General features: G+C 40.0%; 1 protein-coding gene across 1 annotated transcript in view; it reads right to left on the bottom strand.

Moving 5' to 3' along the window:
• The window catches only part of TNPO3 (transportin 3), a 73,486-nt gene extending 65,469 nt beyond the window's left edge, over nucleotides 1-8,017 (bottom strand). The window contains exon 1 of the mRNA XM_019751530.2: nucleotides 7,547-8,017. Coding sequence (XP_019607089.1) covers nucleotides 7,547-7,666 — 120 coding nt within the window. The 5' untranslated portion in view covers nucleotides 7,667-8,017. The remainder of the gene's footprint in view (nucleotides 1-7,546) is intronic.
• Between the last annotated feature and the right edge of the window lie 6,640 nt (nucleotides 8,018-14,657).

Below are 14,657 nucleotides of genomic sequence, written 5' to 3'. Positions count from 1 at the left end.
GGCTGGAGAAATGGGAGGTAACTGTTTAAAGGGTACAGAGTTTCAGTTTAAAGATGAAAGAAGTTCTGGAGATGGATGGTGGTGATGGTTGCACAACAACGTGAATATACTTAAAGCCACTGGACTGTACCCTTAAAAATGGTTAAGATAGGGCCGGCCCGGTGGCTCAGGCGGTTGGAGCTCCGTGCTCCTAACTCCGAAGGATGCCGGTTTGATTACCACTCCGCCCCCTGCAACTAAGATTGAACACGGCACCTTGAGCTGAGCTGCCACTGAGCTCCCAGATGACTCAGTTGGTTGGAGCACGTCCTCTCAACCACAACGTTGCCGGTTCGACTCCCACAAGGGATTGTGGGCTGCGCCCCCTGCAACTAGAAACGGCAACTGGACCTGGAGCTGAGCTGCACCCTTCACAACTAAGACTGAAAGGACAACAACTTGACTTGGAAAAAAGTCCTGGAAGTACACACTGTTCCCCAATAAAGTCCTGCTCCCCTTCCCCAATAAAATCTTTTTTTAAAAAAAAAAGGTTATAATAATGAATTGATGTATACTTTTACCACAATTAAAAAAAATGTTCTCACATATGCTGCAGCATGAACCTTGAAAACATTATACTAAGTGAGATAAGCCAGATATAAAATGACAAATATTGTTTAGCTGACTCTACTTATATAAGGTACCTGAAGTAGTCAAATTCATAGACAAAAAGTAGAATGGTGGTTGCTGGGGCGGGAGAAAGGAGAGAATAGAGAGTTACTGTTAAAGAGGTACACAATAAACGTCTAAGTTTTGCTTTGTCTTGTGCACCTGAAACTAATAAAAAAAAAAAGAAAAAGAAAAAAGAGGTACACAGTTTTCGTTTGGGGAGATGAAAAAGTTCTAGAGATGGGTCATGGTGATGGTTGCACAACATGTACTTAATGCCACTGAACTGTACACCTAAAAATGGTTAAAATGATGAATATTGCTAAGAATATTTACCACAATAAAAAAAATCTATAAAATGTATTTTCCATTTCCCTCATAAACATCAGTGAAATTAACAGGAAAGAATGCTGAAGAAATGTCTGGGGGGCTTTGGAAGAAAACTGTTACAATTAGAAAATGTAGCAGTGCCCTGATGGTTTTATATCCTGAATCAAACCATCAACTCTCCTCTAAGACTGGGAAGACAAGAAATAAACTAATCCAAATGTGGATGAATGCCACCAGGTAACACACTACCATGCCCACAGATACACAACAACAAATTCTCATTCATAGATAGGCTCCAATACACCAAAGACATAAAATGTCTATATTTGTACCGTCCAAGACCTGATTTTATCTATTATTTAATTTTAATTAATTTAAATTTAGATAGCCACAATAGCCATCTGGCTAACGGCTACCACATTAGATGACACAGCCAGACTGGTAAATTCTTTGGGAAAAAGGTCTTTGGTTTTCATCATTTACTTATAATTTCCAGCAATGCAAAGCATACAATACAGCTGACACTTGAACATGGGTTTGAACTGCACGGGTCCACTTATATACGGATTTTTTTTTCAGCAAATACTGTAGATGTACTTTCTCTTCATGATTTTCTTAATATTTTTTCTCTAATAAAGCTAACTTTATTGTAAAAATACAGCATATAATACATATAATATAAAAAATATGCGTTAATCAACTTTGTTATCAGTAAGGCATCCGGTCAACAGTAGGCTATCAAGAGTAGTTTCTGGAGAGTCAAAAGTTATATATGTGGATTTCCAACTACGCGAGGAGTCAGCACCCCCAACTCCCGCATTGTTCAAGGATCAACTGTAGTCCAATGTTCACTGAACTAACTGATCCATAGAAGTTGTTTGGGAACATTTTCTATTTTCTAGAAGGCTTTCCTTTCAAAAACATGTTATGTTCTAAGGGTCACTTGACTGGAGACTGAGAGCATAAGCATAAAAAAATGCCTAGATTTTCAAACAAATCAATGACTGCAATAGACAGAGAAAAACCAAAGACCTTACATTTTAGAAGTAAGCTAAAGAATCAAGAAATTACAGAGGGAAATGACTAGGAAAGCAGTTTAAAGCTGATACTCCATGACCTTCCTAAAACTTAAAAGCAAATTCCCAAGGATGTGTGATAAACCAAACATGACAATGCCAACTTAGTCCATCAAAGAAAGATTTGATTTCATTTGATTCATGCTTTTTATGCTTTTCATCATTCCTTCTCAGTTTCCAGATGGAACTAGATTGTCTCTGCAAAAGTAATCTCCTCCTTATGATATAAATTACAAACTTAGAACAAATGAGTACCATCCAAAATTCATTAGCCCTATAAAAAGATGGTCTTTCCTTCCATTGCTTTCTACATTTGTCTACTAATCTGGGTTACTGGAGAGTAGACAAAGGAAACAACTCGGTGCAGTAGACAGGTTTCCTTTAAGATCCGTCGCAAAATAATGTCTTTTAAAATACTTTGAAGATATCAGTGATATCTGCCTATCACATAAAACAAAACCATGGCTATAGGTTGTTTGCAAGAATTCTGATGGAAAAAAAGATTAATGAATACAGATTCTTCAGAAAATGGCTGTTTTATACAAATATTAACAAAAGGGAAATGATGCTAACTCATACCATGGGCTAACCCCATATCCAACTTACACATTTGTATCAAATTTATCTTCACCAGGTTATTAGAACTATACTGAATAACTCTTAAGATTAGTAAATGAGGGATGAAGGGAAGAAAGGACAACAGTTTTTCAAAACGTGTATTCTTCAAAGTAGTTTTGAAACAAACCAGGCAAATTCACTCCCTTACCAATTTAAAATTGAAAAATTAAAACACTATGCTTGTTATTACACTTAAAACAGACTTTTGGTTAAAGTGTCACTTAGTGACTACTTTGAAAAAGCCTACTGAGTCAAAAAGTTTCTTCCTGTATCCAAGTCTTTCAAAGCATAAATGACAGCAATATAAACTTATTTCATAAAGGTTGTTTTAAAAAAAGAATGGAAAGACTGAAAACACCAACACAGGAGGCTAAATAATGTTGTTTATTTTCAATTACTCATGGATATGGTAGAGAGTCGCATCAAAAATAAACGAAATTCGTAAAGACACACTGGAGTTATCCAACTGTCCTTTGGAGGTGCCTACAAGCCGCTAGTCATTTGACAACCATTTTTAAGAACATGTGTGTCAGGGATCTTGAGCGTTTCTTTCTTAATAACCATGGTTTATTCCTTTAACTATGGGAATCAGATCATGTAAAGCAATAAAAGGATCCTCCAGACTACTAGAAGAGGTGAATTTCCAAGAAAGTAAAAATAAATAAATAAGTAAATAAATAAATGGAATTAAATAAAGTCCTCTAGGTGTTCAGTGGGGGCAGAAATTACTTCCAGTGGAAAAGAATCAGTTAAGACTTCAAGGAGAAGGTGGAATTTAGGCTGGGCTTTGAAAAGATGGGTTAGTTTCTTCATTTGAAGAAAGCACTGGGAAAGAGTAATAATAAAAGCGCAGAGGTAAGAAAGAATCAAAGAAATCACAAAATTGGACAAAGGTGATAGTCCCACCCCCTTATCCCCCAAAACCATTTGCTTACGATGGGAGCTACTACAGCTATCTGAATGCAGGTGGGAAGGACCCAATAAAGAGGGAGTCTGAAGATGCGAGTGCGACACAGGATAATGAAAAGATCAAGGCCCCTGAGAATTCATAAAAGGAGATGCAGAGCACCTAAATCAGATAGAAGGGAGAAGCAGCTGGATATACCCATGCTGAAGTTTGACCAAATCAGAGGTGAAGGGTTGATGTATATTTAAGAAAGCAACTAGAATGATAGACCCTGGAATCCAAAGTGGATAACAGAAGTAAAGACAAGAACTAACAAAGAAAAAATAGGGGCCAGTCCACGGAAAAAGGTTTTGATGAAATTCAAGATGAATGCAGGGACTTCTGTTTAACATGACTGAACTGTTTGAACATGACATTTGTTTGCCCTCAGGTCCCTTCCAAAAACACACTAAAATCAGAGTAAAGAGATTAAAAAAGAAAAAGGCTGGGTTAGGGAGGTGGGGGGAACCCACAAGAACAAAGAGAATGGAAACAGGACTGATATTAACACAACTGTGGAAACTAGAAAGCTAGTGGATGAGTCTTAACTGTTTTAGCAAGTTTAAGTTGAAATAAGCCTAAGGGGTAGGGAGGGAGGATGGCATGAGAATGCCACCAAGGGGCAAACTGATACATTTGCAAAATTCCAGTTAGGCTCAGAAATTAGAAGTACCAGGTATATCTGAAGGCAGATGCGCAGGTGGAACAGAAAACAAAGGAATGAGTGGGTACAACATCTGTATAAGCAGTTAGACTCCTAGATTTTCTCCCTGTTTCTGAGTGGCCAGGCTACTATCCTCCTACCATTACAGAAGACTCAAGGTTTACTTCGGGAAGACTGAAGTAGAGAAGCTGCGGACTCTTGGACAACAGACTCACCAAAGGACAGGACTATCATACTGAAAATGGGAGATGAAATTAAAGCCTACGTACTTAGTGGTGAGGTCCATCCCTGGCTCATTCCCCATCCGGCTGCCTAGTGTATAACACGCTGGCAGAAGACTAAAGGACTTCTGTCAGAGTATAAGCAGTCCAGAAGACCCACAGAAAGACAGTAAGACAGAAGAGGGTGAAAATCCTTCTCAACTGCCCAGCAAATGAGGGAGTGATCCAAGAGAAGACCATGGGATCGAGGATTAGTACATCCAATCCAAGAAAGAGGTGAAGGGAATTCCCTACAATAGTGTTAAATGGAGATCCCATGATGATAATTCTGCAACAAACCTGGAGAACAACCAGGCCAAATTTGAGCAAGGGGGTGCAGGGCTCTCAGAAAAGGTTTCATTCCGCCAAAAAAGGAAAGAGGTTGCCAGTTTGATTATACTAAAAGGATATTCACACTTAACTGACAGAAAGTTTGGGATGAATTACTACAGATATATAGAAAATGAAGCAAATGTGAAAAAAAGGTAATGTTTACCATCAGAAAAAAGTTACACAAAAAAGGAAATATTACCAGGAATACATGCTACACAGTTCACAATGTGTACTGATTTAACCAAAAATGTGATATAATTATGTTAGAGATAAGGGATGAGAGGAAGTGGAAGGAGCCTGAATTCTCATCTTTCATAGGAGGTCTATACATAACTGCGCTTTTTTATCCTAGGCCTTTTTCTTGTAAAATTTCCATTTTATAATTTTTTAAAAAAAATATTTAAAGTTTATTTCTAAATTTAAGTTTAAAAATTAAAACTTTTTAATTTTGATAAAAATTAAAATTACGTAAGACTTCAAAAAATAAAAACTATTATCTGAGGTTACTTGAGGTTCTTGAGCCAGCAAACCGGAAGAAGAGTGGGTTGTGATCAGAGCAGAATGTCTGAGTTAATGATGTGGGGACCGGGTGACTTTAATAATGATAAGATCCAGGGTGTGACTGTGTGACAAGGTGGTTGAGGTAGTGATTTGGGGGGGCTGGTGACTTTTTAGTCATGACAAAATTCAAGATGTGACCGTGTGACCAAATGGCTGAGAAAAACAGATGAAGGAGTTAAGTGGCCAAAGTGTTATCTAAATTGTCAATCCAGATGCTGAAGTTGCCTAAAAATGATATGTGGCTGTGCAAGATATTTTCCAGGTCCGCTTTTCCACCCTCTCTACCACATTTTCTGCCCCCGGTATGCTGACCTATATGGACTCTATCAGCATGTTCCCATATCCCCCAGCTTCCGGTTGGGTTTGCCCAATATAGGGAATCCCAGGAGACTAGAGCTTCCTTCCCGGCAGTCACCACATGCTGGCTGTGTCCCTTCAACCAAAACCTTCCACTCCTTCGAAGGTAGCCAATTCCATACTTTTCTTAAGTTCGAGTAACCACGCCCTCTCCATCCCTTCTGGTCTACAGATGTTAACAATATGGCTAAAGGTTACCACACTACCTCTTTAGGTTCCACGTTATACCTGCTTCTTTATAAACAGTACATTTATAAAATAAACCCTCCTCGAATTATCCTATAAAAGTGTTTCCTGTTGGGACCCTGACTGTACATAGTGACGATGGTGATGGTGATGATAATGATGTAAGGTTGTAACAGACAGTAGTGGAAATAAGAGAAAAGTGACTACAATTTCTAACATATTTGAGCTCTAGGTTCCAAGAACTTTACTAAGCTCTTTGTAGGTATTAACTCATTTAATCATCACAAACATCCTATGTGACAAGCAGATTTTATCTGATTCATTTCCATATACCAATGCCTAGCACAGTTACTGGTACATGGTAAGCACTCAAATACTGATTTAAAATACACATAACAATAAGCAGGGTTAGTAGGGAAGAGCTGATTTTTGGTATGGTGTAGCATTTCTCCAACTTACAAGACTATATGAAGATCAGGGACTCGTCACTAACTTGTCACTTACTTTACATTACAAAAACTAAACACTAAGTCAAAGTTGCAAAATTTTAAATATTATGCACTTGCAGGCTGGAGCTGATTTAGAAGGGCAGAGCACCTTTAAGTATCAGTTATTTAGTTTTTGAAAAGAAATGAAAAGGGAGGGACAATTTTTCAAAAAGCCTGGGAATATAAAATGCAAAAATAAGAAAGGTAAAGTCAGCAAGATCAAGTTCTCTCTCTCTCTCTCTCTCTCACACACACACACACACACAAAGCACAAAGTGAGTATGAAAACTAGAGAAGGAAGCATAAGATACGCGAATCAAAGAATGCAGAAATACAACAGATATAATAGGTTGCAATTAAACTCCTCACTGGATGCTCAGTTACATGGAATAATCAAGGCAGCTGTGATACCCACATCTTATGAAGAACAGAAAAGACCAGGTTAAAGAACAAAAATACACAGCAAAATGAGAACTGCAAAGATTTTTCTGACATCAAAATTTCTGTTTCCTTTACATTACGTTGCACTCCAAAACACGGGAAATTCACGTGTATAAGAATCTAGAAACCTGAGAAGTTGCGAGAATAATGAACTCAAACTGGAGTGAAAAATCAGCAGGGAACAGTGAGGTTAAGGCTACGACTGGGAAGGAATTCCTGAACGTCAACACTTGGACACCCATGGGAGGTGGATAAAACGTCCCTAAGCAGAAGATGGAGAAAGACTGGGGTTGGATTTGCTTGAAGGAAGACAAAACAAAAAAGCGGGGCCTGAGAAGCAAGCAGCAAGGGTAAAACTTAAAGAGGACAAAAACGATGCCACTACAAAGTACAAGACCTGCAAATCAGATTCTACGGGGTGGGGAAAGGGCCAGTTCGCGACCGACCAGCAGCGACTAGTTTCCAAAAAGCCGCGTAGATGCAGCTTCGCAGCCCCACCCCGCGGCAATAGCTCCTCCCCAAGGAGGACCTCACGAGGCCAACCGCCGGGCTTGGGCTCGGGCTCCAGCTCAGGTTCGAGCCTAGTTCCCACCCCGCCCTGGCCCTTTAGAGCTGAACGGCCTCTCTGGGCCCCTCACCGAACGCTGCAGTTCCCCAAGCCAAAATGAGGCGCGCTCCTTTCCGCTGGGATCTGGGTCGTGGTAAAGCGCCTGTACTGCCTGGTACACGAGCTGTAATGTCGGCTTTGCCCCTTCCATGGTGGTGGCGGTGGCGGCGGCAGCGACGGCTCTGGCTCTTCTCCCGAGGCTTCTCGGGTTGCTCCGTCTTCGCGCTTCCTCACTGTGTCGGCCACAAGCGCTCCCGGACTGGCGCCATCTCCTCTTTGGCCGTTACCAGGGCAGAGGGGTTCCCCGTGGAAGCTGCCCCCTCGGAAACAGAGATTAGAGAGTATTCAGGTTCCTGGCCTTTTTTCAGATCCTCCCACTGGACTCTAGACTTCTGATTAGAGGCTCCGATGACCACCTCTTCACCCGCTGACTTGTCCTCAGAAGTCTGTCCCGGCACTACAAACCACGCAGTATATCAAAACCGCGAAACCCGGACCGGAAACGGCCACACCGATACCTTTGGCACACTTCCGCCTGGTGCAATGCAAAAGGCCTCCTCCCCGGCACGCCTCCTCTTCTCTCCCCGCCCTCTCCCGGAAGTGGCCCTGCAGGGCCAGGAGCCGGAAAGAAGTGATCGCATGTGATTCTCTCGGTTCCTAGCGTCCGACTGGAGCTTTAGGACCGACGTGTGTCCCATACCTGAGCTGCTCTCCTTTCCTTGGCGATGGATCCGAGGTCTTCCCTCCGCCTTCCAACTTCTCCATGCCTCTTCAGAGAATCCTTTCTGACCCCCGTGGCCAAAACGCGTCAATTCAACCAACCATCCGTGGAGTGCCCACTGTACTGGAAATCCAAAGATGACCTATGACAGGATTCTATGCTGACTCTAGTGGAGAAGACAGACACATAATCAAATAACTGTTGTACAGACCTGAAATACGTGCCACACTGAAATAAATCCAAAATGCGTCGAGTCCCTGTTCAGCTCCTATTTCCACTAAGTTCTTACACTCAGAAGGGTGTTTCTGTTTGTTGCTCAGGACACTGAATTCCAGAGTATTTGCATGCATCTTTAGGGTCATTCCCACATTGAATTGTAATTTTGTGTATGCCTTTCTGAATCAAAAATCAGTGGTCTAACAATTCTCAATTCACAAAAGAAAATAGAAATCCTGAAATCTGTACTACAACAAAAGGTATGTTAATGGATTTCCCAACATTTATGCAAGTAAGAAACGCTATTTATTGAATGCTTACAATGTGTAAAGCACTGTAGTTACAAGATCTCAATCCTTTTAAGAAATATACCAACTAAATCCCTATTTTACAGAATAAGAAGTAGGTGATGTAATACAGTTCTTAAATGAAAGTCAGCATTTGAATCCAAATCAGTTTCACTCCAAAGCCTGTGAAATAGTTACAATCCCTATTATCCTGTGATTTAGTTTGTTTCTAAATTGTTGTTCTCAAGGGATTTTCACTGCCAACACCACGATGAAAATAGTGTTACTGTAGAGTTGATACAATTTCAGAAAAGAAAGGAAACTTCATACTTTGGCTTCATCCATTCATTGAAAAAAGATTTAGTAAGACCACCTTGGTCTCTGCCCTTGTGGAATTTACAATTTAATTGCAAAGAAAGACAAGCAATTCAGCACAGTTAAAAAGTTCTATGAATATCCACAAGCAAAAGAATGATGTTGGACCTACCTTGTACCATATACTAAATAAATAAACAAACAAATAAACAAACAAACAAACAAATAAAAATCCTGGAACCTAAATGTAAGAAATTCTTGGAAGAAAACAGGAACGTGTCTTGATGACCTTGAATTAAGCAATGGTTTTCTTAGATATGGCACAAAAAGTGCACCAATAGATAAATTGAACTTCATCAAAACTAAAAACTTTTGGGTTTCTAAGGACTTGTAAGAAAGCAAAATGACAACCCACAAACTGAGAGAAAATATTTGCAAGTCATATGTCTGATAAGGGATTAGTATCCAGAATACATAAAGAACTCTCATAATTCAACAATTTTTTTAATGGGCAAAGAATTTGGGAAGATATTTCTCCAAAGAACATACAAAAATGCACATGAAAAGATGCCAACATCATTAGTCATCAGGGAAATGCAAACCACAACCATAATGAGATACCATTTCACACTCACTAGAATGGCTAAAACAAGAGAGACAATAAATGTTGGCAAGGATATGGAAAAACTGGAATCCTCACACACTGCTAGTAGAATTGCAAATTTGTGCAGTCACTCTAGAAAAGAGTCTGACAATTACTCCTCCAAAGTTTAAACATAGAATTACCAAATGACCCAGCAGTTTCATTCCTAGGTAAATACCACGAGAAATGAAAACAAGTCCATTTGTATGTGAATGTTTATAGCAGCATTATTCATAATAGCCAAAAAGTGGAAACAACCCCAAGTCCATCAACTGATGAATGGATAAACAAAATGTGGTCTATCCATACAATGGAATATTAAGTATTAAAGGAGTGAAGTACTGATAACATGCTACAATGTGGATAAACCTTGAAAACATGCTAAGTGAAAGCAGCCAGACAAAAAAGGCTGCATGCCGTATGATTCCATTTATATGAAATGTCCAGAAAAGGCAAATCTCTAGAGACAGTAAATTAATGGTTGCCAGAAAAGAGGGGAGAGATGAAATGTTCTAGAATTAGATTAGACAGTCACAACTTTGTGACTATACTAAAAACACTTGGAAGAAAACAAGAATACAACTTCATGTATGTGAATTACATTTCAATAAAACTATCATTTTAAAAAGTTCTATGAGTAGGAATTTTTAAAATACCACATAGACATTTGGCCAACAGTTACAAAAAAGCAAAATAACAACAGCAACAACAAAAGTGTCTCACTTATCTTTGTGCCCTCAAGTCACTGTCTAATACATAGTGGGTGCATAGTAAGTATTTTAAGTGACTTTTCTCTTAGCTCTTTAGTCTTAGAAAAATCATTCTAGCTGCAACACAAAATGGCTTGAGCAGGGGGCCGGGTGGCAAGCACAGAATTACGAAACTGTTCTAATAATCCCAGTGAGGAGTACAGGTGGCTGAGAGTCAACTGCTGGCAGATAGACATAGAGGTATCCCAGATTAGTTTAGGAAGGTTTTTAATGTAGTAATTGTGCTGTAGGGTATGAGGAGAGAGGAGAGAAACGAAGAAGAAACAGCTTTTATGGTAGTGGGGACGGGTGCAGGGGCAAAGACGATCGGTTTAATCTTAGCCATGTTGAGTATTGAGGCACTGATGAGACAACCAAGGTCAGCAGACAGAATAACGTGTGAGAATGAAGCCAGGGACAGGATTGAAGATACAGATTTGAGAGTCATCAGTGTATATAAAGATGGTAGGTGAAGGCAAGGAGATGGTTGAGAAGATCCAGGCAGAAAAGGGAACAAGGCAGGTCTCTACAGGTAAACACTATTTAAAGGACTGGCAGAGGAAGTAGAGACTAGGACGAAGTAGCCAGAGGGGAAGGTGGAGAATCAGAAAAATGTGCTGTGGACAGATCAGAAAAGTAGAGCAAATGGTATAGTGAATACATTTATTTATCTTGAACACGTTACTCATCTGGAAGCAGCATCAAATGCTCCAGGGAGGTCAAATATTGTTAGAATAATAAATTTGAAATAAAATATTTGAAATACCCAAAGCTCTATAACTCTTAATCCTTAGGTACAATGGCACACTAGGAACACTGAACTCTGATGCAAAGTTTGATGTGCTCAACTCCACTGGCAACAAAAAGAGCCCCCACACCCTCAAGAAAATGAAACACATTTTCTTTAAGCAAGAAGATGATATTCTGAGGGAAAGAAGGAAAGAGAGCATTCGTGGTTTTTTTTAATCACTTGTGGTGAGCTTACCCAAAGGTTGAATATGAATATCATACCTCAATGAACAAGGTCCTCTCCAGTTTCATATGGTGCTGCCAAGGGAACTTCCATAAAACCTCAAATCTGCTATGAGATGGTGCTTGTGACTTGTGGTGAACTTCAGGTTACACTAAGCATAGATTGTACCTTCACAGAATCCTCATTTCTCTTCTCTCATCCCCTGACCCCTGCTTCTCCAAACCCCAGGGTGAGGTGCACTTTAGGGGGAAGTTGCAAAGGCAGTGAGGCCGAGGCTAATGGTATTCCTCCAATACCTATTCTTCATTGGGTTGTTCAAAACCTTCCTAGAGTATTTTTTCCCTAATTCAAATTGTGTTTCTGTCACTTGCCACCAAAAAAGCTTTCAAAAGATTTTTATTAAAAAATATAGCTAACATACAACATTATATCAGTTTCAGGTGTATACCGTAGTAGTTCAATATTTACATACCTAAAAACGTGATCAGCATGGTAAGTCCAGCAACAATCTGACACAATACCACACTATCCCAATATCATTGACTATATTCCCCATGCTGTATATTACATCCCCATGGCTTATTTGTTTTAACCTCTTATTGCCCTTCACTTTTCCCTCTTTTTAATTTTTCAATTACAGTTACATCAATATTATTTTATATTAATTTCAGGCATACAGCATAGTGGTTAGACATGTGTATAATTTAAGAAGTGAACCCCCTGACTAGCCTAGTACTCACCTGCCACTACACATAGTTATTACCACATTATTGACTATATTCCCTATGCTGTACTTTACATCCCCAATGACTATTTTATAACTACCAATTTGTACTTCTTAATCCCTTCACCTTTTTCACCCTGTCTCCCAACCTCCCTCCCATCTATCACCCCAATAAATCTAGTACCCATCTGATACCATGCATAGTTATTACAATATTATTGACTATATTCTTTGTACTATACCCTACATCCCTATGATTACTTTGTAACAACCAATTTGTGTTTCTTAATCCCTTCCCCTTTTTCACCCATTCCCAACCCCCCTCATATCTGGCAACCATCAAATTGTTCTCTGTATGTATGCATTTGTTTGTTTTGTTATTTAGATTCCACATATAAGCGAAATCGCATCACATCTTTCTCTGTCTGACACTCCATTCAGCACAGTACCCTCCAGGTCCATCCATGTCGCCACAAATGGCTGAGCAATATTCCATTGTATATATGTACCGCCTCCTCTTTATCCTTTCTTCCATCAACAGACACCCAGGCTACCTCCACATCTTGGCCATTGTAAACAATGCTGCAATGCACATGTCCCCTTGAAGTAGCGCTTGGGTTTCTTCATATAAATACCCTGAAGTGGTTTCCAAGTCTATTTTATCTAGTATAAGTATGCTACCCCAGCTTTTTTCCCCCCATTTTCATGATATATATTTTTCCATCCCTTTACTTTCTATCTCTGTGCATTTTCCAGTCTAAAGTGATTCTCTTGTAGGCAGCATAGGTAACTGTTTTGTTTTCTTATCCATTCAGCCCTCCTATGTCTTTTGAGTGGAGCATTTAATCCATTTACATCGAAAGTAATTGTTGATCAATATGTAGCTAATGCCATCTTATTATTCATATTTTTGATTTTTAAATATTTTCCATTTTAAAGAAGTCCCTCTAACATTCCTTGGTTTGGTGGTAATGAACTCTTTTAGCTTTTTCTTGTCTGGGAGCTCTATTTCTGTCCTTTGACTCTAAATGATAGCTTTTCTGGGTACAGTAATCTTGGTTGTAGGTCCTTGCTTTTCATCACGTTAACTATTTTGTGCCAGTCTCTTCTGGCCTGCAAAGTTTCTGTTGAAAAATCATCTGACATTTTTATGGGAGTTCCCTTATAATTTACTAGTTGCCTTTCTCTTGCTGCTTTTAGTATTCTCTTTGTCTTTAACCTTTACCATTTTAATCATCATGCATCTTGGTGTGGGCCTGTTTGGGTTCATCTTGTTTGGGACTCTGCACTTCCGGAGTTTGTTTGTCTATTTCCTTCACCAGGCTAGGAAAGTTCTCAGTCATTATTTCTTCAAACACATTCTCAATCTGTTGCTTTCTCTCTTCTCCTTCTGGTACCCCTATGATGTGAATGTTGCTTGATGTTGTCCCAGAGCTCTCTTAAACTGTCCTCATTTTCTAAAATTCTTTTTTCTTTTTGCTGCTCCATTTTGGTGTTTTCTGCTAACTTGTCTTCCAAGTCACTGATTCAATCCTCTTCTTCATCTAGTCTGCTGGTGATTCCTTCTAGTGCATTCTTCATTTCAGGTATGGTATTCTTCACATCTGACTGGTTCTTTTTTGTGGTCTCTATGTCCTTTTTTATGCTTGCTATCTTTTTGTTGAAGTTCTTCCTAAGTTCCTTGAGCATCTTTATAACCAGTGTTTTGAACTGTCTCTGGTAGGTTGCTTGCCTCCATTTCATTTAGTTTTTGTGGGGGTTTTTTTCTGGAGTTTTCTCCTTTTCTTTCATTTGGGATGTATTTCTTTGTGTCTTCATTTTGGCAGCCTCTCTGTATTCATTTTGGCTGCCATCTATATATTAGGTAGATCTGCTACATCCCCCAGTCTTGCCAGGTGGCCTTATGTAGCAGGTGCTTTGTGGGGCCCACTGGCACAGTCTACCTGTTCACCTGCTCTGGGTGCTCCCAGAGTGTCCCTTGTGTGGGTTGTGTGTACCCTCCTGTTATAGTTGAGCCTTGATTGCTCTGGGCACGTCAGTGGGTTTGATTGACCCTCAGGCTGACTGGCAGTGGGGTTTGGCCATGTCCACAGCATATGGGCTGTGGTGGGGTGGTGGGGAGCTTACCACACAGAGTGGGATTCCCCCCAGTGGGCTCTGGTGCCTATTGAGACTGCTCTTTGGGTGTGATACTTGTGGGACTAATTGGGTGGTGCTGTGCTGTGGTCTGAAGCCAATTTCCAAGTATGTTGGTTCTGGGACCTTTTGGGAGGGGTTCAAGTGCAGAGTCAGGTTATACACTGCTTGTGATTGACCAGGAACTACCTGGTAGGAGGTACAAAGTAATCCATGTTTGGTTTCTGCCTGTGCTGGACCTGGAGGCACATGGAGAGGACCGTGCCACCAGTACTGGGTCTGGGGTAGCTCCACAAAAAGCCAGAACATTCCAAGGCCTGATGCCACCTGCTGGTTCCCATAAGGTTCAGCTGCTGATAAAGCCTGCGGTGGTATGAA

This window comes from Rhinolophus sinicus, linkage group LG11 (genome assembly GCF_036562045.2).
Source record: "Rhinolophus sinicus isolate RSC01 linkage group LG11, ASM3656204v1, whole genome shotgun sequence".
Lineage (NCBI taxonomy): Eukaryota > Metazoa > Chordata > Mammalia > Chiroptera > Rhinolophidae > Rhinolophus > Rhinolophus sinicus.
This window is presented reverse-complemented; position numbering and strand designations above follow the sequence as displayed.